Source organism: Cheilinus undulatus, linkage group 22 (genome assembly GCF_018320785.1).
Source record: "Cheilinus undulatus linkage group 22, ASM1832078v1, whole genome shotgun sequence".
Classification (NCBI taxonomy): domain Eukaryota; kingdom Metazoa; phylum Chordata; class Actinopteri; order Labriformes; family Labridae; genus Cheilinus; species Cheilinus undulatus.
In genome coordinates, this window is record NC_054886.1 from 21,614,881 (window position 1) to 21,639,544 (window position 24,664).

The following is a 24,664-nucleotide window of genomic DNA, read 5'->3' on the forward strand; positions in this document are numbered from 1 at the left end:
GTACGTCCCATTTCCTTAAATTCCCATAAAAACCACATAAACTCATAAAGCTTTTTGATAAGTCAGAACAACAGTCCTTACAGAGGACATGTTGGCATGACGCTGCAACATGACTCCAACGAGTAATGCCATTTACTGGCACAGGCTGCTGAGGGCCGTCACTCACATCATGTTATGAGAGCTTGGCATGCAATGACTAAAAGGCAAACAACACTGTCAAGATCTAAGATCTAAAGGGGAAACAGAAATAGCTAGACTCTATTCCACATCTTTAACAATTTTTCACACTGCCTTGCAAGTTAATCAAAGCCTGATGCTGCAGAATCAGTTTGGGAAATAACCTAATTTGCAGAGAAATCAATGAGATTGATACTACTCTCATTAATCAATGTTAGTTTGGCTTAGCATAAAGAAGTAGTATAAAGTATACAGAAGCAGTGTTAAACAGCTAGCTTGGCTCAGATTTAAGATAAAACCGCCAAATAGCTCCTGACTTAAGCCCTCTAAATCTCCCATTTCAACACAGTATGTCTGGTTTGTTTCATACAAACAGAAATTGAAGTGGAAAGAGCCAAGGTAGTCGTTTTCCCTCTATTTGCAGTTTTAAAGCTAAGCTAGGCTAAGCTAAGGCAACTATCCCCCAGCACTCTCTAAATACTGGGCAAAGAGAATGCAAATAAGCACATTTCCCTGGTCAAATTATCTACCTAGTTAAAATTAAACACTGTCATGTTTCCCTGCTGCTTCAATGTGAGCTAATTAATGCTGTAGATTGTATAATTAAATGATAGTAAAGTAGGAAATCTGCATACAGTAGTATGACACAGTAAATCTATGATGATTATATCATTAGATTATCATTTGAAACATCAGTTAATCAGATTAACTGAGGAAAACAAAATACCACTTAATAGTTAAAGTCCCTGTAAAGTGTTTAAAAAAATATTTATTTAAGGTTTGCTGTATGACAGGCCACTGTGTTATGAACCCCCAGGCCAAATAAAAGTCATGAAAAACATCTCTATGTTTATAAAATTAAGCTTCAAAATTGTGAAAAAGGCAGTAAAATCTGCTCTAGGATGGTGTGGGCGTGTCATTTAGATGAGCTGAAGCCACACCCACTCACAAGGAACACCATCCTCTTAAAAAAAAAAATGCTTCTGAACAGAGCACAGCTGTTTGGCTCTGTGCCAGAACAGAGAGCCGGAAATTAGGGATTAAATTTACTGTTTTCTGGCACAAATCTCTCCATTTTGCTACTTTTACTGAACCATATTAAACTGAGGCAGATAGATTTGGGAAATTTACAAAGAATAGCATTTTAGCCAAGTGTTTACTTTCAGTGAAGGCAGAGACACCACCTAACAACGGACTGTATTGAGATTAATTGCTCTGTGATTTTATGTCATTGTAGCATTGTAGCAAATAAAACTAAGCCAGGAAACAGGTGAACAATTTTCTAAGGGTGTCAATCAAAAATTCAGTCACACATAGATCTCAATGTTTTCACACCTTATTCCAATGTATCTAGCGTGTTAAGACACAAAGTTTGGATTTCACTTTACAGGGACTTTAAAGTGCAGAACTGTTACCTTCATCATTAGCCAGTCAATTTTTGTTTATATTACCCTCATTTATGTCGCCAAAGTGCAAGTTATAGAGAAGTGAGAGTCCAATAGGCAGGGAAATCTTGTTGGTGTGCCTCAAATGATTAACATTAAAGTTCAATACCAGACATTCAATTTTAGCATTTTATCACAGGAAAAGAATATGTATCCATATCAGTATCAGGGGCCAGCCAGTGCTCAGCCTGGCTGTTTATCAAAGCCAGTATAACTCAACATCACTTCAGTCCTAAGGAGCTCCAATTTATTTTTTGCAACATTCAAGTAAAGAACACATAAATGCATCAGTAGTTATAATCCAGTAGTACAATGTAGTATGTTGTGTAGTGGCAGCTTTACGTCCTTTTTCACATTGTAAATTTAAAATTTAGATTACTGAAACTTTTCATGATTTTCATGATTATTGAAACAGTGTGATTTTCATGGACAGGCTCTCATGGTGCAGCCAGAGGAAGGAGGGTTTGGAGGGAAGTCAGAATTCCATCCCTCCTTTTTGCAGATGATGTGGTTCTGTTGGCTTCCTCAGCTGGGGACCTCCAGCAGGCAATGAGACAGTTGGACGGACACCTTCAAGTCTGAGGCCATGGTTCTCCTCCACCTTACTCCCTCCGGGTGGGGAGTGAGTCTCTGCCTCAGGTGAAGGAGTTCAAGTATCTTGGGGTCTTGTTCAGAAGTGAGGGTAAAGGCAGGCTCTGATTAAATTAATTTAGATAGATTTTGGCCTGACTCCATGATCGCAGCTTATAGTCAAACCTCGGGCCCTATTATGAGCACTGGGATTGACATAGTTAGTGACGCATCCAATGTATGGAGTGTATATTGACATCGTAGAACCACATTTCAAAAATGTAAGATAAAGCTCTAAATCTAAGCCTAGCTAATTGTTTATAGTACATCCTGTTGAAAGTTTCTTTGGTATTTAAAATTAAAGACAGGCTGCCATTTCTTGTTCAGGTCTGCAGGATTTTCCTTCAGTGGCAAACTGAGAAGGTAAAGAAGCTGCTTCCTTTTTGGCGCATCCTAATAGGTTTAAATGCCCACAGTCTTTATTTCCAGGGCTGGAAGAGCAGCATCCCCGTACACCTGAGGCAGACACATGGGAAACTGTGCAAGCATGCCAGGAACACTAAGAGTATTGGATAAAAAGTGAAAGATTTTGTGGGTACTTTGGTAAACTCTGCAAAGATGAGTACCAGTAAATTCTGGCATTCGTCTATGCATATGCACATCAGCACTTTCACACTCAGCAAGCCCCAGTTTCATTCCACAGATTAGGGCCAGATGGGAACGATATGATGAGTATGACGGCTTTTGCAGCATAACTAAAAACACCCGCTTTTGTTAACACACTCCAAAAACGAGCTCCATCCATCCATCACAGGCCAGATGTTCTGTGAAGTCCTTTCCTTTACTCTTCAAATGGGACCAATCCCCCTCAAAATTAATTCACTTCCCATTCCACTTGTGCCACAACAAAGGTACACAATCACATGAAAGCTAAGTGAATAGTTTCTAGTCGTCATGATGGAGCAATCAGGTCCAGGAGTGTGCTTCTAGAACAAGAGATGTTGTTGTTGACGGACGGCCACTTGGGACCATTTGCACGCCGTGACCCCACTTAATCCTGCCATTAGACCCCAAAGCTTCCTCATCCTGAAGACTTCAATGCACTCAACCCTTTAAGACTCTGAGAGGGACTATTTCCTTAAATAAACTTCAAAATCTGTTGCTTTTGAGGCTAATTTCCTTTTGAATTCCAGCTGAGGAATTAGAGGTAAGGCATGTAGTGATGTGAGTGTGGCAGCCATACCTTGTGGTATAGTCTGGCTACTTACATATCCATTATACTTTATCTCACAAACTGAAGGGCTTTCAACTGAAGCATAATATTAAAAGGTTTTTCCCAATATAGTCATATGTAAGAACAAAAAAATAAATAAATAAATATGTGCAAAATTAGCTCTTAGTGAAGTTTTTCTGGCCTGAAATGTCCCTGTAAACAAGGGTATAGATTATTTCCCTGAAAGCAGTATAGCAAAACATCACTTCTTATATCTTAAATAACTAGCTTTGAATCTTTACATTTGCATATGCATACAAGCCTTGAATCTTCACGTTGCCTAATGTAAACTAGTTTTGTATCTTAAAGTTAGCTAATGTGAAAAAGCCTTGTATCGAGGAGTTATTCTATGTAAATTAGTTTAGTACCTATATGTTACTTTATGTAAACTTGCCTTGTAGCTTATATGTCAACCATTATTGTCAGCAACATTGTATTTTTAAGTTATCTTATAGGCTAGCAAACTAGCTAGAGTAATCTAGCCTTGAATCTACACAAAGCATATGTTAACAACAAAGTTGTTTATTTTTAATAAGACAAAGTAGACTAGACTTAAACTGTAAGGCTAGCTAATGTTTACTTGCTTTCTTCCTCTATGTTAGCTAATGCAAACTTGCCCTGTAACTTTGTGTAACTAATCTTAACTAGCCTTGTATTTTTATATCAGTTCAATAGTTTTATATCTTTATATTAGCTAGGCTAGCTAATGTAAACTTGTATTTTGGGCCTGTTAATGTAAACTGGCCTGATAACTTTATGTGAGCTGATGTAAGTTAGCCTTGTATCTTTATATTTACTAACTAGCCTTGTAACTTTAGGTTGGCCTATGTAAACTCACCTTTTATCTTTATGTTAGCTAATGTAATCTAGCCTTGTATCTTTATGTAAGCTTGTGTAAACTTGCCTTGTATCTTTAGGCTAACTAATATAAACTATCCTTGTATTTTTAGGCGAGCTTATGTCAAGTACCCTTGGACCTTTATGTTAACTAAGGTAAACTAGGCTTGTATCTTTATATAAGCTCACTAGCCTTGTATCTCTATATTAGCTAACTAGCTTTTTATCTCTATGTTTGTTAAAGAGATACTTTAACATTTTGGCAAATTTGCCCAACACGAGAGTGTTTTGGAGTTGTTGGATTGTGTATTTGATGACTTTGATGAAGGAAAGCAAAAAATACCATCTGCTTCCATAGCGTTAGCTGTGCAGCTGGTATATCGGTCCCTCCAGATCTAAAAACAGCTTGCACCGACAACTGAAGGAAACAAACATATTACTAAGACTACAGGAATTATGGCAATGGGCGAATTTGCCAAAATGTTGGAAGTATCCCTTTAAACCCATAAAACTAAAATTGACAGTCTGTGAAGGCAGACACTTAGAAATACTTATAAAACTAATGTAACAAACCTACTGTTTTTGTTGCCAAGTGCTTACTTATAGTGGACTTTTGTTGATCTCTGCAAATTAAACAGCAATGAGTGCAGTCTACACAGCCTCTTTTGGGGGTGAATGCAGTTGAAACTCTGTTGCAGAATGAAACAGAATCATTATTCCTTCTGTGTTATTGCTGCTGAAAATGTAAACAAATGCATTGTGTTGTTGGTGTCACTGTTCCAGTGGCAGCATAACAGGCATTAAATACAGCATGTAGAAAAGCCTATCTCGATGTTAGCAGTCTTGTTTGCTTTTTTAGGTCATATAGGATAATCATCATTGATTTAAGTGTGTCTCATAACCAGCTGAAACCTCCTCACAGGACCTTTAGGCAGATAAAGCATATACAATGTCAGCCAAAAGCATTCAAAAAGGATTTGCTTTGCTCTGTCGCTCTGGCAGGTGCCAAATCATTATTCACAGGCACTAACCTTGCTGCTCCAGGAGCTGCTTCAACGTCTTTTAAGGGCACATCCTCCTGTGCTTATACCCACCTTCAAATCCCCATTAACTATCAGCAAAAAAAACTGTTTCTGGAAGGTTCCACTTTGCTGCACAAATCTTGGGAACAGAATGAGAGCAACAAGACCCTCCAAGAATCACTCGAGGTATGTCATTATGTCACCCACAAAGGAAGGTCTATTCCATTGAGGGTCAGAGCCACAGGCCATTTGGCCCACACACGCAAATCACACAACGTCTAACAGGCCACAGCCACAAATATAGAGTCCGATTCTTCAGCTGAAGAGAAATGCAGAGACTTTGACCTAGGAGCATGGATGAAAAGAAAAGGCCACTGCATAGCACCTCTGGGAGAGAGCACTTGTTGATCCCTGGTCTCTGAAGCAAAGCGCTGGGTCATTCTTACCGTGTGTGAACAGATAAATGTCCAACGCTGACTCATGCTCACACAGATGGGAGAGCTTGTTATGTGCTGCCAACTGCATAAAAAAACTACCAAGTCAATGTTCAGTTTCACTATTTGACAGAGACACTAAACAGTCAACTAGCACCATTTGGCACGCAGAAGTCAGTGTTGGGGTGTACTGCAGTCATTAGAGTGCACTTTTTAAAAACAATGACACAAAAGAATGTATAAAAATCAAGATCCAAAAGTCAATTAATGTGCCATTTCATAATTTTCTTCCTAATATTTTCACAGCACAATATTCAGGCCAGCATTTGGAAAGCAGCCTGGAAAGAGTTGCAAAGCCAGTGCTTCCCTGACACACTCATCCCATGATTACTTTGTGGACATGCTCAGCTGGGCAATGTGGTGGCCAGGATGTTTTAAAGCCCAAATCACCTTGAACTGCTATTAGCACCTGTCGTGGTCATTTTACACACGCTGACAGCGGCGTCCCGCCCCTCTGTTTGAGACCTGGAATCCGTCTGCAGGCCAAACAACTGCTTTGTGCTCCACTTTAAAGCAATTGCTCAGCTCTTGCTGTGCAGCATGCGTCAGCTTTTACACAACTCGGTGTGCATGAATGATGCATGGCAGACCCTTCGACGAGATAACGTGAAAGTATTCCAGTAAGCTGAGTGAACTGATTTCAGAGCTTTGTTCAATGCAGGACTGATAAGCTTTGACCTTTAAGAAGATGACCCACGCTCTATCACGGCAGTCTTCCACTGGTCTAGCCTCAGAATCCACCACCACCTCAGTGATGAGATATCACAACTAGAAATTTCTACAATTCAAAACAGTTAATGAAAAAAGTTTCAGTTTGAATCTTAGACTGGAAAAAAAAACAGAACAAATGATCTTTGGTTGTTTTCTACAGATCTCATTAAATTAAGGCACTATCATGGAAAAACTAGCTTTGTTAGGCCAAGAAAATGAGATAAACAGGTTGGAATCTCAATCAAACTACCAACATTTTATCCTGACAAACCACACACTTTTTCACAAATCCAGGGGACAGGATATATTTCATATCTGTCTGGAAAAGTCTTGTGCCTTGGGAAATTTTACAATTGCACATTATTACTAAACTATACAACAAATTAAGTAACTGTATCATGTTTTACAGAGGATGGAGATGGAGATGGTGTGCCTTGAGATTTTGGCTTGGTCTGAGGTGTGTTTTAGGGGGAAAAAAGTTACTTTACAACAGTGCTTCTAAACTGGTGAGGCATCAGGACCCACCACCACCTACTGAATGAGCAACTGCAGCCCAAATTTCTGACATTTTTGAACAAATCAAATGTTTTAAACAATGAATACTGAAGTTTGTATCCTATTTGGAACAAAATGTGAGTGAACAAACAGGCAGCAAAAGTCTAACCCTAAACTGATATGTATACATACATTGTATTTTATTCAAATTTACATGATAGTTGTACATTTTGGTTGTTTTCTAGAGATTTAGAGAAGCCGAAACGACCATGAGCAAATGATCAAATTGAACTTCACGGAATAACTGATTAAAATAACATGTTTTGGCATAAGCCTTCCTTACATCATGGACTTTTTGCCACAGTTCTTTTCAGGAACACCTGTGCAACCCACTGAAAGCAGTTCTGCAACCTATTTTTGGGCTCTGACCCACCAGTTGAGAGCCGCAGCTTTACAAGCCTGATGACAGACATGGAATCTGGTCAATCCATCTGCTTTGCAAGGTGACCAAAATCTACTACCCCACAGGATTGGAGTCAAATAAAATGTATGGATTTTTGACTACTTAGGGCTTCCATATATCTTAGATTTTTGTCCTTATTTTAAACTTCCAGGACCCTCTAAAAGCAGCTCCTTGAGCCACTTTTGGGTCCTGGCTCACCAATTTAGAAGCACTGATCTATTCAATTCCAGGTTTGAAACTGCAGATTAAAGGGAAGTTTTGTAAATTTAGGCCTTAATCTAAACTAGGCCAATTATTTTTCCTGAATATATTCATACTGTCTTGTCTTGCCTTTTTAGTTCCTGTTGGCACTTTTTATTTCTTTCCAAGTTTTCATACATGGACCTTCTTATCAGCTGTATCTGAAGAGGCAGAGAGTGAACACACCCCCAAATTTGTTTACACATATGAAGCTGACAAAGTCATATGCTATTTAAGTTTATTAGTTTCCTGATATGATAAGCGCAAAATACAGTATAAATGAAGTAAAATGGTGATTGAAGCGTAAATCTGTAGAGTTTTGCAATTCTCTTATTACAGTGTGTATACACTATGGACATAATAAAAGTCCATGCAGCTATTAGGGTTCACTTTTCATTTAATAGTAGAAAAGGGCTAAATAAGAAGAATTTATGGTCTTTTGGGGGGTCTTGTGAGTATTAGGCCTCCTTTTTCGTATTTCAGTAAAATAACGGCGTTTTTCGTGGTGCGTCAATCCCACAAACGCGTCTTTCTCGAACTGCAGTGACGCGCCTTCCTCTCATGTGCTCAATGAGTGAAACGTTGTTTCAGCTTACCTTCACATAAACAGCGACAAGAAGCAGTCCAGCCGTCCACCAGCAGCCCCCTGTCATCTCTGACACTGAATAAGCCAACAAAGTTTCAAACTGAACAGCGACACTTCTATTTGCCCGCTCCCTGTCCGTCTGCCCCGGTCTGTCCAGTCACCGCTGAGGTCTGCTCCTCTTCTCCGCGCTGCGCTCCAGCTCCAGCCCCGGGCTCTCCGCTCTACACACACAGACAAGAGGGTAAAAGTCAGCCAAGAACGGCCGGAGACGACATGACACTTCACCGTCGCTTCCAGATATTTTGTTCCCCCGGCGAACACGTTGCTGCTAAATTTATGTTTGCATACCAGGCGTGCGTCAGGAAAAAGGGGCTCACCCACCTTACATTCTTAAAGAAACACACTCCCGAGCCGTTACGCGCTGACAGGCTGCTCTGTGCAGAGGCACGCTGAGTTTAAGTGATGCTTGGTGGTTTCAGGGAGATATGAGCCCAAGTGTGTGCATGTCCAGTCCCTAGGAAAAGGTGGCATATTCGCAGATGAGGCATAGCTTTTTCAACCTTAGTCCTCTAAGGGCACATAACCATCTTTATAGCACAAACAACTTCTGGGCTCAACAAGGGCTTCATGAAAACAGTGGGAGCTTTTGACACAAGTTTTCCACAGATCTCTTATGAAACACAGGGGAAAATTTTTTCAAAAATCAATCATGACAAAGGATGTAATCATTTACTCAACTCCCAATGTAATACATATAATGATACATGAATCTTGGTAGGATTTTTTAAACCTTTAATTTTAGTGTTTTTTGCCTCTATTAAGACAGGACAGTGGAGGTGGGGAGTGAGAGAATGAAATACAATAGAGCTTAAAAGTGCCTTTCAGCAGCTCTGGTTCAGGAAGTTAAATTGGCCATTCAAATCCCCCATAGGCATTTAGTTAGAGCCGTATATCAACAATGTAAGTGCATGAATCAAGCTAACCAGCTACCTGCATACGTAATTATGAAACATTTAATTTTGAGCAAAACAGCGTTCAAAAACAGGGAAAAAAGTTCCAAGATTGTGTATATATTTTTAGTGTGATTAAGGAACTTTCTATCCCATAATCCAATATGATGTCTTTCATCCATTGTTAAGATAGTTTCTCAGGCTTTACAACCATAGTGTTAGATCATGAAGGATTATGGCAGATGTGATCAGCTGACGGCCAGCTAACCTCAATTATCGCCTGCCAGCTCCCACAGCCAATCACAGCACTTTCTCTCAACATAGCAGTGTATTTTAATATGACGTACTTCTCACTAACCCCTGCTTGCGTTAATGCTGATGATACACACTGCTGCAGGTAAAGCTTAACTTCCTCCACCCCAGCCTCCTCCTTTATAGCATAAAGCTTGTTGTACCCTCATATTCACATTCATGCTACCATGGATTAATTGCTTTTGAACTAATTTTAATGTATTCAACTCACATCGTCATAAATGCATCTATCCATATGGGGGTTTCTAGCCATGCACTCCCTGAAAAGTCAACGCTGCTTGACAAACCCAGGGAACGTCTTTTCCTAAACATATAAACAACAAGATGTTTTTATGATGATAAACTTTAAAAAACAGTTTCTTGCATGTGCAAAGTCTTTCCCTCAAATTAGTAGGAAGTGGCAACTTCATGGTTGAAAAATGAAGCCAATTCTGAAGTGCAGTAGACTGCAGTTCCACAAGTGTCCACTTGAGGCTGGCTGCAAAAGCCAGATACCACATAAACACTCATTAAAAACGCCCGTTTTACAGCAGAAACAAACATGTTTAAAGGCTGGCTGGAAATAAATTTGTCTGGGGCTTATTCCTTGGTCAAAAGCCACCGTACAAGGGGTGAATTCTTTCATGAACTGTGGGTTTTTATTCTTGGAAAAAGTGTCATGATTAACAGGCAGGCACTTTGCACCAATTTGTCAGGGAGCATAAGGCCCGCTGTGACTCTGGCTCTTTGCCACTCGTTAGGTTGAACAAAAGTTGGTTTGATGTAGTTTGTAGTTTGATTCTATTAACTGCCAATGATAGGCTTTAACAGTCTGCTTCAGAAAGTGATGGGTGATGTCCCTCATACTATGTCAAAGGTTAGCGTAGCCAAGCATAAATAGAGCACCAACAAAAAAGCGCTCACCTCGCTAGGTAAGTAGGAAACGAAATTCACATATTTGACATAACCTTTGTTATCCTAAAACATACCCCACTTACTTAATATCTTTAAATTAAGCTAGCATAGCCTTCGCCTTACATACGTATGCCAGTTTAGCATAGCACAAGACTAGGAAAACAGCAAACCTGCTAGCCTGAAAAGCCCTAAAACTCAGATCAAAAAATGACCTCTTTTAAAACATGAGCTTTTTCTAAGCTAACCTAAGCATCAACCTACTTTATGTTAGGTTACAAAGACTGGAAATTAGGCAAAACTTCTGGCCTGTCTTTGTGTCTGGTATTAAAAATCCACCAAGTGGCACTTAAAATGTTAAGTTTTACAGAGAGCAATAGGCTCAATACTACATCTTACCTTTGTTTCCTTATGCCAAGCTAACTCACTTCTTCAAGCAAATGTGAACTGATGAATGAGTTTCTCAAAGTCATGGAAAGGTAGAAATTAAATTGAAAAAGTTGCACATGTACAACATGTTGCCAACTGATATTAATTCTTTTGTGTAACCCCTCTACATATGAATAACTTGCTATTATGGATTCCATTCTGTAAAATCAGGCTAAACATTAGAAAGAAAATCTGCTTCATGATTTACATTCAGAGCTGATCACCAAAAGAAAGGGTAATTCTCCTCTTCAGCTGGAACGTGGACCATGTCTTGGCTGCTGAGTCCGACTTGAGGATTTTGCCGCCTTCTTCACAGCTTTAGCTCTACTCACGAGTATGAAATGCATTAGTCTTTCAAGTAACGCGCCCATCGCTGCCAACCAATGTCATTTGAGGTCAAGAAGAGTTTTTATCAGAATCAAGTTCTCAGTGTTTATGAACTGAGATCAACTGGAGGGAATGAAAAGTTCTTGGCCTTTGCTGCCATATGATTGAAATCTGCTGTTGCTTCTGATTTACCTTGATGAGACCCATGTCATTCCTTTTCAGCTCCAATAAAAACTTCAGTTCCCTTTGTTTTTGTGAGATCGTACATTTTGTGCAAATTCATGAAGGTCTGCGTTGTATTTTTGGATCTGATTAGACATCTCCAAGATGTGCGCCTCTAACAAGGTCAAAATGTTTGTCTGACAGATGTGTTTACTTTTGTGGACACGGTAAATGAACTGTGAAAATCAAGTGTAACAGAAAACCTGTTCTGGTTGATTCTATCATATTTAGAATTATCCTTAATTTCTTATTGGTTCAGCAACAACCACAACATTTCTATCTTGATTAAAACTGAATAACATTATGATTACCAGTCAAGGTCAGTAACTCCTCTTCCTTTTGATCCCATTCCTTCATTAAAGTAAGAGACATTACAGTCTTTGAAGCTTCGCCAACAGTGGTAGAGCATTAGCTTGTCACTTTTGAAGCTGTCCAGGGCCACCGTAATAACAATGTTCCTAGAAAATGTCATCTGTCCTCAGCTAAGCTCAAAGGACTGAGGGAGATACCCCTCAAGAGCAACACAATAGTACAGGTATGTATGGTATGAGGCACCTGAATTGCCGTCTGACACGCAGGCTTGAATTGGGCTTAATCTCTATTAACACACTGAGCACAGGAATGTAAATGTTTATGTCCCTAGGAGAGAAAAAAAAAATCTTTACCTGGGGACCAAAGTGGGGGATAGGAGTCATTTTTTGGGGGGGGATCATCCTCAGTAGATCCTTGAAATTCAAAGACTGCCAGCCTGTGCCACTCTTCATGAAAAGCCAAGTGTCTTTAAAATAGCAAAGCCTCCAGAGCCCCTTGTTGAACTTTGACCAACCCCAGCACTTTAAGACCACCACAGACACCCCACAAAGCTGAAGTAAGTAGCAGATAATGCTTCGAGACATGAATAGTTTACATTCACAGTGACTTGTGATGCATGGCTAAGCCACGTCCTCAGATTACAAATGCTGCTGCTCTTATTGATGGACATGTTCAAGGGGATCAGTCGCTCCAAGCTCCAGTCAGTGGAGTTGCAAAATCACTGCCTGGAGCACAAATGTATTTTTAGGGGCTCTAAAAGCTTAAATAGCATCTGTCAGTTGTTTGCTTGACAGATCTTACAGGGACTTTTCTGCGTGGGGAGACAAATAAGAGGTTGCGGCAGAGGCTAATGACAGTCTTTTAGCTGAGATCCTTTGTTTCAATGCAATGATGGGAGGGATGACGGGTGCTCAATGACACCATTTTCAGCTCTACCACTGTTTTACTCTCAAGCTTCTTTGCATGAACGTACAGGCATGACTTTAAGAGTGCAAAAAAGGCCCACAGTATGTACAGTACATGTGTTGGTTTCCTAGCTAAACATACTTGGAGCAGGTCAGTGCCCCCCGCATGAGTAACCTAGTTGTCTCCCTTTGGCTGACACCAAACATAGCTGTTTGATCAGTGATATTTGGCCTGAAAGTCAAAGCGCTGCTTGTCACATGTGTTCAAAGAGAAGGCAGGAATTTGCCAGATACCAGCTAAAGCACATGCCCTTCATGCAGACACCAGCTAGCTTGTTTTTGCATTGAACAGGTAGCTAAAAAGCAGTTTGTTCTCCCCGAGTGCTTAGTTAGAAGTGAAGCTGAAGTCAAGCAAAGGAAACTCATGTATACAGCTCACTAATTACTTCTTGAGAAAGGAAAACAACTCTTGTGGCTTCTTTGCTCACAGGAAATCACCACTCAGTCCTTGTACTCAGAAAATTAATATCCAATTAATAATATGCACCTTACTTTTGGCAAATTTAAAGGGCAGATTTCCCCTCTAGCTCAGAGTAATATCTGAAGGCAAATAACAACGCAACTTCTGCTTTGCTACACATTTGTGCTTAATGACAGGTAAGTTAGTCTGACATTGAGAAAAAGGATTTTGTACAAATCAGGTGGGACTAAAGTCCAGTTCAGACCACAGATTTGTGAAAAGGCTGTTCCAGAACATCGCTGGAGACAGTAGGGGAAGTCTCAAGTCAAGCCGTCTGATGCAGTCGCCTGCAAGCTTGTCAAGCTGCAGACAGCTGGTTTTAGGATGTAGGCAGATAAATGTGAAAAAGGGTTACATAAACATCATTTTGAAAGGCTATAGATGGCAATTTTGTTAAAGTCATGCAGTGTAGCCAACTTTTGGAAACTTCAGCCTGTAAGCACTCCTGTCTTCTCCATCAGCCGTGTTAACAGGCAGAAGATTTTGTGTGAAAACTTAAAAAAAAAGAGCTGTAAGAGTTTCCAAGAAGCAGATACATGTGAAAAAGGCAAACAGAAATGTCGTTTTAAAAAGGCTCTCTTTTTTCCAGCTGTGCACATAAGCAGGACATGCAGCACTGTAGGAGATAATACATGAGAAATTCAAGGCCATAAACGCTAAATCCATAAGAACTCTCAGCAGATACCATCACTGAGCTAGCAAAGCATTTTTGTGTTTACATGTGCTGTGAAATTTTGCTTATGATCAGGTAACAAACTGATGTTATGCATTATCATGATGATAAAGTTAGTATTACTGGGAAATCTCAAGATCATTTGTAATAATCATAGAGGATGTCTGTGTTTGTAATTTTGTACAAATCGACTATTTCTGTTATTTGTCAATTAAAAACTCCAGGTAGTTTACCCACTATATTTCAGCACATGGAGGCCCACAGGTAATACTAATCTAAAAAACAAATACTGTCCTTACACATTGATAGAACCATATATCATTGATGGGGGTAAGCTGTAAAAAAATCTATGATTATTTGGTAATAGAAATGCATATAATTTCTATTAATGCAATGAAAAAAGTAGTGTAAGTCAATATCAGTATCTGTAGTGATACTAATCTTACCAAAGTAGTTGTTGCTGTAGCAATTTTAGGTTGTATCCATCTTCAAATTAGCCTTTTTCCCAAACTATTACCACTAAGCAAATAAACAACCTCCTGTGAGTGTTGTTGTGGCGCCTTGTTGTTGGTTTCTGTCCCCCGCCATGTGGTTTACGCCACTTGATTGCATTTCTCATCTGTCCCTGATTGCCTTTAAGGCTCTGTGGAATTTGGCACACTCTCCGAATGTGTTTGTGTCTGAGTGTTTGTACGTGCGTCTGCTCCGCTTGAAACTCTGGAGGAAATGAAAGCTCTTGCCATTGCTGAGCCACAGAGTTCCCGGGGAATGCCAGGCTTGCTAAGTGTACAGGAACCTGTATATCTGTCAGCGCAGATCTGTTTCAGCTGCAGGCATCGCTTTCCTTCAGGCATGTCGTGTCCACTGTGTACTGTCAGAGGGCATCATGCCACGAACCGCCAGTCAGAAATGTAGACAGTGGGTCCCGCACTCCTCACACTGTTGCCAGTGATCAGTCAGCTTGTCTGAGAACCCAAGGGTATAATTTTAATTCTTTAGGGAAATATCTAATTACATACAAATCCTAGCTTACGTCCTAAACCAGATATGCTGCTGGATGAATGTTTATAAAAATGCCCAAATAATTAAGCGTGTAAATAACTGGCATTGCCTTCCACATAAGGAGATTAAAGCTTCATACTACATTAATCCAGGATTTCCTGTCATATAATGGAAAGTTAACCTGAGATATCTGAAGTATCCTCATCAGATTTTCCGTGGATAATCCAGCTCAGCCAAAATCACAAGACAACAATCAAGCAGCTGGCAAGGCAGAGAGAGTACAAGTTATGAACACAGTTATGTTTTGGATGTGGATATCTAATGTTTCAGTAAATCTGCTGCAGGCTAGTAGTTGGCAGAGGAGTTGAAGAGCGTCATTAAGGGCTGAACATCCTTTGGAAGGAGTTTCATTTACAAGGATTGGGAAGATAACGTTCCAAAGCACTTTCACCTGCTGTCTTTGTTCTTTTCTTTGCATTGCTAGGTGTCTGTGGATAAAAGAGACACTGAGCCTAAATGCATGTAACAATTATGTTGTTCCAGTAAAAGTCCCAATGTGACAAGGTTGATCATTTAGTCTGTACACTGCAAAAACTCCAATCAAAGTAAGTGTACATGTCCAACTAGAAAAGCACTCAGAGAGCGCAGACCTCCGCCATTAGCCCTATTTCTCAATAGAGAAGAATCCTTTAAAAACATTCCTGGATCCAGACGATGATCTGGATCACTCCCAAAATCTAATTAATCGATTACTCCCTCCCCGGTGGGGTGCAGACAGGGTGAGGCAGAGCATTGGCTTCGCTACATGGACTGTCATGGCAGAAGCATTGCCTGTCGGTGCCAATAGATGCACTGACAGTCTCACCCATGGTGTAACCGAACGACTGAAAGTCATGGCAGAGGGTGAATATTCCTCTATTCCTCCCAGCATTGTGAGTATTCTCGCTACAATTCGCTGTCTTTCTCTCTGTTACGCTCCGACTTGTCTCCTCGACCGGGTGTGCACCTTTCAAACTCTATAAACTCCAAAACCTTGAATAGAAACTGACCAAAAAATGCTGCTGGGATTGAAGTTACTCATGTCCGCCATCTCCTGGTGTAAAGTGGTAACAGCGCAGACCTCCGCCATTAGCCCTATCTCCCAACAGTAAAGAATCCTTTAAAAAATTCCTGGATCCAGACGCTGATCCGGATCAGTCCCAAAATCTAATCAGTTCTTCCTTATGCCATTTCTGACATTTCCTGAAAATTTCATGAATATCCATCCATGACTTTTGAGTTATGTTGCTAACAAACTAACAAACCCACTCGATCACATAACCTCCATGGCAAAGGTAATAAAAAAGGAATCAATCACCTCATTGTCAGATATACTACATGCATCAGAGTATTTGTCTGCCTGACCATTAAACCAACAGGGACTGTAATGACTTTGTACTCAAATACAGGTACTTTAATATGGAGTTCTTCAGCTAGGGAATCAGCAGAGCAGTGGTGACTTTTATGTACTATGGGCCTTGCACTAGAGGGCTTTGCTAAAACTTTTAAAAGACTCTAGACTAACATTTAAGACCCTCTCCAATCTAAAGATAATTTGTCAGCAAGTCACTGAGTTTTTAGTCACAGACTTTGCAAAGACTTGGGGTCACTAACTACAAGACTAGAATACAATTCCACCTGAGAAAAAACAAAGTTGCAAGGTACTGCGACGACAACTGAAGAACTATCCCAGACACACTTCAGAATAAACGCACCGTATGAAAACATGGGTTGTCTCACCACAGAAACAAATTGATCTGGCTTTTATTTTGAAAAAAACCAATGGAGGTTTTCACCTGACCTATCATGTCAATGTGAATTAACTGACGGACATGATAACACTGGACAATATCAAACACATTTGATATTGGCGTAACACGAAGACTGGAGGAAGACTGCCTTAAAACTGCTTGAGTTTTATGACCAACTTACACCTAAAGACTGATATCATAGGAACATGCTTCAAATCTAACAAGACTCCCATGATTTTACTCTGACTTTGGAACTTTTTGAAAAGTCTTTAAGTAGGCCAGCATTAGAAGTCGTTGACCCAATTCTTTGATTTTGCATGGACTTGCACTTCATGGCTGAGTTGCTGTTGTTCCTAAATGCTTCCACTCTGTATTTATATCACTTACAGTTGACTGTGGTATATCCTTTTGTTTGCATTAATCTTGATATAAGATGTCTATGTGAACCTGTTGGTAAATGGTGCTTAAGATAAGTTTAATTTGATTTTTCCACGAGTAAAATAGACAATCCATTTTTGTAGTGGAAGATGAAGTTAAGCCCTTACTCCAGCTTGTAAAGACCTTAAATGAATGTAACATAGAAGACTTCTTTTCCTGTTTTGCATGATTCTCAAAAGTTTGGTTACGCTGTAATCAGACAGGTGCTCTGTGAGCCTTTTGATGCCAACCGATAAACATGTGTGCTTCATCATGATTCCTATGACTCATCTCCTTTATTTGCTGGAATATAAAAAATAATAATTGCTGAGTGCAGGAAGCAAGCCATGATAGTCATATAACACTTAAAAACACCAGTCCAGACCTAATAGTGAATTCTGCTTCTGCCAGTGTGGTGCTGCAGGCCACTGGCTACCCGCAGAGACCACCTGGGCAGAGGTTTGGTTGTGTACGAGTCTCACGAGTCTGTTGACAACATGTGTAAGTGTTAAGAGACGAGACAGAGAAGACAGACAGCTCGGCCTGGCTTTCCGCTGCCACTCATTTCCCATTATGACTTCCCTCCTCTCCATGCTCAATTCCCTTGGATTCTCCAAATTTCTGCACGCCTCAGGTACTGTTCTAGGGTCCAGCTGAATACTCGTCTGACAAAAAGACTGCAAAGGAAAAGCCCAGAGAGAAAGCAGAAGTGAAGCAAGTCCATTTCCCACGTTGTTCTTGGCTCCTGTCTACCCCCGAAGACTTAAGCGAACACTTCCAAAACAAAGAGTTTGTCTGTGTAGGTGCCCAAATAGCCAACCCACGCACACTTGCATAAAGACAGAGACACACTCACGCTGGGACATAAAAAATGTTATTCTAATTCCTTCTAAGTGCCTATTTAAGCAGCTGTTTTCTGTAAACACTGCTTCGGACAGCAGAGCCTGGACATTTGGTTTTAGATCATTCTCAATTAAATCATAATTACTGGGACTCTGTCTGGTTGTCAGCAACAGCACCCAGAAAATAAAGCTGTGAACTGCTGCCCCTTTGCCAGCACAAACAGCCGGCCTGTTAATCCCAGCACGGCTCTGTGAAAAGGAAACATGGCGAGGTCATGCCGAACAGTGTCAGACCCACGCGAGGGACAGCCTTCTGTGGTCATTTTCTCACCTCCCATACGGCCCGATCAGAGTGTGCGCCCCGAAGGGTTGACATGATACCAGAATTTTAAACAACAATATGATACAAGTACATATCAGCAATATTAAAGCCTGTTCCCACGGCAGACACCACAACAACAAAAAAGGAAGTCCAAGGCATCCAGCACTGGTAACTTTCATGTTTTCACTTCTCAAAAATTACAACCAAACTCCTACAAACTGTCCAAATTGACCAAACACAAACAAAGTATTTCTTTTAATAAATTCTATGGAAAATGAAATTTGTCTTAGTGAAACAGATGAAGTCACTAACTTCTAATTTAGTTATAACCTAGTTTTTATATTACCAACATAGTGGTTTTTACACTTTTCAATAGTTATTTCTTTAAAAAATGATGGCTCTATCATTTAAAACACAAGGTATTGAAAGTAAAAGCAAAGCAAATGACATGACATAGCTTTACATGACATAGCTTTACATAACGTAGCGTAGTGTAACATCATGCAACACAACATAAGGTGTTTTACTGGATTGTATCATTCTGTGTGTATCTGTATCTGTATGTATCATGTGCACATTGTATTAAATCATGTATGGATCGAATTACATTGTATTCTTTGGTAATGTACTGTAACCCAAAGTAACGCAACACAATGTAATGTAATGCACAGTTTTGTATCAAATGCTATTGTATCATACGTTACATTGTGTTGCTAGGCTTACACCAAAATATTTTCACAGTCACAGACTAAAAACTTAAAGTCTTTAGTAAATTTTAGGAGTCTTACTGGAGTCACAGCGCGCTCCCGTCATCTCTTTGTTAAGTTTAAGGTGGTAATCTGCACTGTTTTATATCAGTCTTTTCCTAGTCTTGGACTTGCGGTCAAATCAAACGTGTTTGATATGATCGCAAGTCGCAGTGACGTAACACTATCAACAACCAATAGAAGAGCTCTGACAAAACCGGAAACAGGAAACCTGCCGGTCAAAACGACCACAAAAGCGGCAGAGCAGCATGGACAAACAAGAAACACCTGCAGTGAAACGTCGAATGTCATATTATTGGGCAATGTAAGGTAACACACGGTTTTGTATCAAATGTAATGTAACGTAAGATAGCGTAACGTAACATAACATAACACAACATAACGTAACATAACATAATGCAACATAATTTGACACAACATATCATAACGCAACATAATGTAACGCAACATAACATAACTCAACATACCTTAATGCAACATAAAGTAACGCAACATAACGTTACTCAACATAACGTAACTCAACTTAATGTAACTCAACGTGGCATAATGCAATGTAATGCAGAAGGTGTTGTATCATATTGACTGTATAATTTTGATTCGTATTATTGGTCAGTGTAACATAACATAATATAACAATCACAACGTTACACAACATAATTAAATGTTATGCAATTAAATGCAAGGTCTTGTATTTTATTTTATTATGTTGTATCTTTTGGTGACCAACCTAACCTAACCGCTACCTAGTGTATTGCTTGTATTGTAACATATATTTTCATAGTGTGTCATAAGAAGTAGTTCTGTACTGTTTCGTATTATATCTAATTATATCATATCTTTTAGTAAAATGTGTCGTATCTTATTTCTCATATTGTTTCATCTTTTACCCTATAGATTCTTAACATAATGCATCATATTGTATCATATCGTATCATATCATTTGGTACCCCAGGTGTCCAAATTAGCATTAATGTGTGGTTTGGGTTGGCAGCCATATGATAGGGGACTTTCCCTTACCTTTTAAGGAGAAAATGATTACTGAAAATCATCATGGTGGATGTAAGCTCAGGGTGTGGTCCCACGGGAACACGGAGGATCTCATTTTCAAAGCAAGACTGATCACAAACTGACCTTTTCTCACACTTTTAACCTCATGCAGTTGTTGACTCATTTTCCGTTTTGATCCTCTCAGTGGGAAACGTAGACAGTTAACCCGGATGTCTTAGCTAATGAGCCAGAGTCATTATTTGAGGATTACATCTGACAGGTGCACAGAGCCCTGCTTAACAAGCCCTGGTCTTGTCTGTTTGTCTATATTGTAGCTATAAATCAGCTGTTACAGCCACACTAAACAAACATTGTCTGCATAGATGTGTTGTTTATTAAAGGCTGAAGTAATGGTTATTTCTAGAAGGAAGGCATCTTGTTAAAATGTTATTCATTTCTGTATGCACAACCTCTCCAGCTTTGGAGTTGAAGCTGGGAAAAATAACAGGGCCAAATTTAGCAGCAGGGCGACTCAACTTTTTGATGCTATTTTGGTCCCAGATGTTGAAACTCTGGTGTAAATTCAGTCTGACAACAAGAACACAGCCAATATTTAGTCCACCCCCTACTTGATCAAAATGACAGCCAGACATTTCTTTAACATGGCAGGACTATTTATTCCATTTTCCTTTTCATGTTGGCCCAGTTATATCTGAAAACACTGAAGTATATTGTATCATGTTGTTTGCTTTCGTGCAAATGCCTTGACACAGTTCGATTCAAAAAGAACATTCAGCAAGAAAGTCATTCTTTGATGAGACGTTACACATGCAGAGAAGAAACAGCATAATGTGTGCCTTACAGAAAACAGCTGCATTTATAATTAAGTTATCCTCAAAAACATCCTTATTTTACTATTTGTATACTTAATACGGACCATATACATTGCAGAAACAAGATTCTCTGGTCTGATGACACCAAGATTGAACTGTTTGGTGTTAATTCTTAACATTATTTTCGGAGGAAAATAGGAACTGCTCATCACCTGCCCAATACCATCCCAACAGTGAAGCATGGTGGTGGCAGCATCATGCTGTGGAGGTGTTTTTCAGCAGCAGAGACTGGGAGACTAGTCAGGGTTAAGGGCAAGCTGAATGGAGCAAAGCCTCAATTAAAACCTGCTCCATAGCACTCAGGGCCTCAGACTAGACCTAAGGTTCACCCTCCAGCACAATGACCCTACACGCAAAGCCAAGACAATCAGAAGTGGCTAAGGGACAACTCTGTGAATGTCCCTAGAGTGGCCTTGACTTGAACCAAGGGGCGCAACTAGGGATTTTGGCACCCCAGAAAGAATATTACCCAGGGTCCCCCTAACCTGCTAGCCAAGACATGAATGTGGCATTTTACAAATATCTATGCATTTTAATGTATTTTTGAACTATACTTTCCCCATTTATGAGCAATATTTTCACTATGCTTAAACTAAATTGACTTGCATTATTTTGCAGTGCTGTACTACACCATTTGGACATTTTAAAGGAGGAGCAGGGGGGCCCCCAGAATTGTATTTTACTCTATTTGATACATATTTCTGTCTGTTGACTGATTCATCTAGTAACTAATTACTAAGAAAAAATAAATGAAAGCACACCTTTTATTGCAGGCTTCTCAAGGGCCCCTCCCTATTGTGGGTCCGGGTGATCAGTACCCTTTTTGCCCCCAGTGCTACACCCATGCTTGAACCCAAGTCCATTGTGCCACTGAGGTGGAACAAGGTGACAGATTTCCTCCTTTCATATAAGCAGAAATATAATAAAACTCAGATTTATCCTTAACGGAACAGAATGGGAAATTTGTACATATATATCTCAAGCAAAAAGGTTATGTAATACTCAGAGCTGGTCACTCTGGGTAACAGGTGGAAACTGCCAGCTGACTGCCTGATATCAACACAGCTTATTCATTCAATGATCTGTTGAAGTTGATGGTGTTTACTAAGGATTTTTCAAATTAAGGACAAATGTTACGGATTTCTGTGGGGTTCATTGTACTAAGGATAATCCAAGCAGTCTGTGCTTCAGCTTTTCTGTAAATAAGTTCTTGCATTGTGTTATTTAACTGCACTAATTAGCAGGTAAACAAACAGATTAGCTGTCTTTGCTCACAATATTTGGCTTATAAGCTTGATTAGGATTTGTGGCACATTGATGTATTATTGTTAGCCTTGAGGGTTAGGATTGTTGTCAGCTGCAGTGATTTCATTAATTCTTGATCTAGTGTTTCATGCATCAAATATGTATTTATACATATATAAAGCATCTCTTTGAAGTGTATGTTTGACTAATCCCCCTGTATAAATAGAACCCACAGTACTGTTAGAGGCTTGACAGACAGCCCTGCAAACACGTAGTCCTCTCTCAGGCCTCACTGTCTGACAGCAGGAGCATTGTTTGAGTCTAGAGTTAACCAAAGCATACCGCTGCACCAAAGACATGTCACTTTCCTTTCTCCTCCACTCTGAAGCCAAATCCCTAACTTTTTTCTTCATGATCTAAAGAGAATAAAACGACTGCCACTCTCAACTGTCTTTCCCTTTCTGTCTGCGTCTCTCTTCACGCAGCGCCTCTGACTGTGTGTGATCTGGAGGTGTGACACTTTCCCAGTAGCCCACAGGTATCTGTTACCCCGCCAGGAGCCTTGGCACGCTGCCCACAAACCTACCTGTCTCAGAGGGCACAATGGAGAGATGTCCTGTGAAGATCTCCTCTCTGGTGCTGCCAGACTCTATAACCCCTGATGCCATCTGCACACCAGGAGAGCCCTGACGAGACAAGAGGGCAGGGCCTTTATCACGCGTCTTTCTTTTCATCTTTGCTGTCTGTGAAATGACAAAAGCTCATTAGCACATTAGCTCAGATCATTACTGCCTCTGTCCTGTTACTCTACACAACTATAAAATACCTTTAAAATGAGGATTATCTCTGAATTAACTGTGTACAAGAAAAGTTTCCTGTGACCAAAACCTCATTTTGATAACCAGTATGTACATTCCTAATCATACACCCCTAATCAAGCACAACAAACATAGCAAAACTTAGAAAATGGAATAAGAAATAATAATGAGACTGGACTCTTGACATGAAATCAAATAATCTACTAAAAAAAGAGAGGAAAGGAAGAAACGGGTCATGATGGAGCATGTACATGATGAAAACTGGTCTACTTTAGTGCCATCTAGTGGCCAAAATATATACATACATAAAATCATTGCTATGGCATGGTCATCAGACCACAAAAGTACCGTCTCAATATGGACAGGAAATTCTGGTGATATTTCGTCTTCTATTAAAAAAGCCTTTTCCTAGACATGGAACAGTTTAAGACTACAAAGGCTGCCAGACAGTTAAAATGGGACATATCATACCCTTTTTCAATTTTTAACAAAGTCCTCTATGGTCTAAATTAAATGTCTGTACTGTGCTTTGGCAGCAGGAAAGCTTTTTGAGGAGATTGTTTAAACCAGCTCTAAACAGACTTTCTCAGAATGCTTAGTTTTGTTGTCTGGTGAGCCCAAACATGATTAGCTGTGTGCTTCTACAGTACAGGTGGATGGGTTCAAATATGAACTGAAGTCTATGATAATGGAAATAGAATGAATAGCTTTTTTGATCAATGTTCTGTCTGTCACAGTCATTGCAGGCCTATCAGAGCCACAAAACATAGTAAGAATGCACAGCTCCAGCAGGTAAACATAAGGTGAGCTCGACAGGCATTGCTGTTTACTAACGGTGGAGCTTTAAGCCAAAAAACAAACGCATGTTTTTTTTGCTCATCCCCAAATAAAGAAATGTTGCTCAGTTCTGGTTAAAACTGCTGGGATGGCTACATCCAAGCTAACTGCTTCACCAGTGGCAGCCATTGTTTACTAGCTTGCAGTACAGTGCTACAGCTATTTTTAATTTTAGTCTTAGTCTTTTGATTACTTCTTTTAGTTTTAGTCACATTTTAGTCATTTCTACACTTTTTAGTTTTAGTCCATAAAAAGTCCTCACATTTCAGTCTTAACTTTTAGTCCATGCATTTATTCTCTTGCCTAAATCTGGTACCAAGTCGTGATAGTGTGTTTGATGCACTCTGCATCAAACACACTATCATCAAATGCACAGAGATACAGATGCATTGTTTTTTGACAGATTTACATGGATTTTTAATGTCAGACGAAGAGTAAATTACATTTTAGTCTAGTTTTAGTCATCTTGACAAAAACTAAACTTAATGGAAGGAATATGGCTGTATGTGTAGACATACTGTACTGCTTTACAACACTTTAATGGGTGTTTCATTTGAAGACTTACTGGTGGGTTTTATCATGGTGAAATTTAATGATTCAATCTTGTAATAAATTCATATAAACCTACATTTAATCAGAACATTTTCCTTCAAACAAGAAGGTAAAAGGAACAAATGAAACACGTCCTCAGTGAAAATATGCACATAGACAACAATACATTCATAATCAAACTAGACCTTAAAACTTGGTTTTTCCACATTTTGAAGATGTTGACCCAACAGTAATGCTTTAAACCTATAATCAATTTAAGGAGATTTAATAGTAGATAAACTTGAGCCAAATATTACACCCCTTAAACCTAATAATTTCATCATACAGTGGTGAGTCAA

General features: G+C 39.6%; 1 protein-coding gene across 3 annotated transcripts in view; it reads right to left on the reverse strand.

Annotated features, from left to right (window-relative positions):
* The window catches only part of adamtsl3 (ADAMTS-like 3), a 151,561-nt gene extending 128,780 nt beyond the window's left edge, over positions 1–22,781 (reverse strand). For 2 of the 3 annotated variants that reach the window (XM_041779585.1, XM_041779583.1), the window contains exon 1: positions 8,324–8,660. In XM_041779585.1, coding sequence (XP_041635519.1) covers positions 8,324–8,380 — 57 coding nt within the window. In that variant the 5' untranslated portion in view covers positions 8,381–8,660. Of the gene's footprint in view, positions 1–8,323; positions 8,661–22,705 lie in introns of those variants that run through there. The other variant, XM_041779584.1, reaches the window with a different exon arrangement.
* Positions 22,782–24,664: the final 1,883 nt, after the last annotated feature.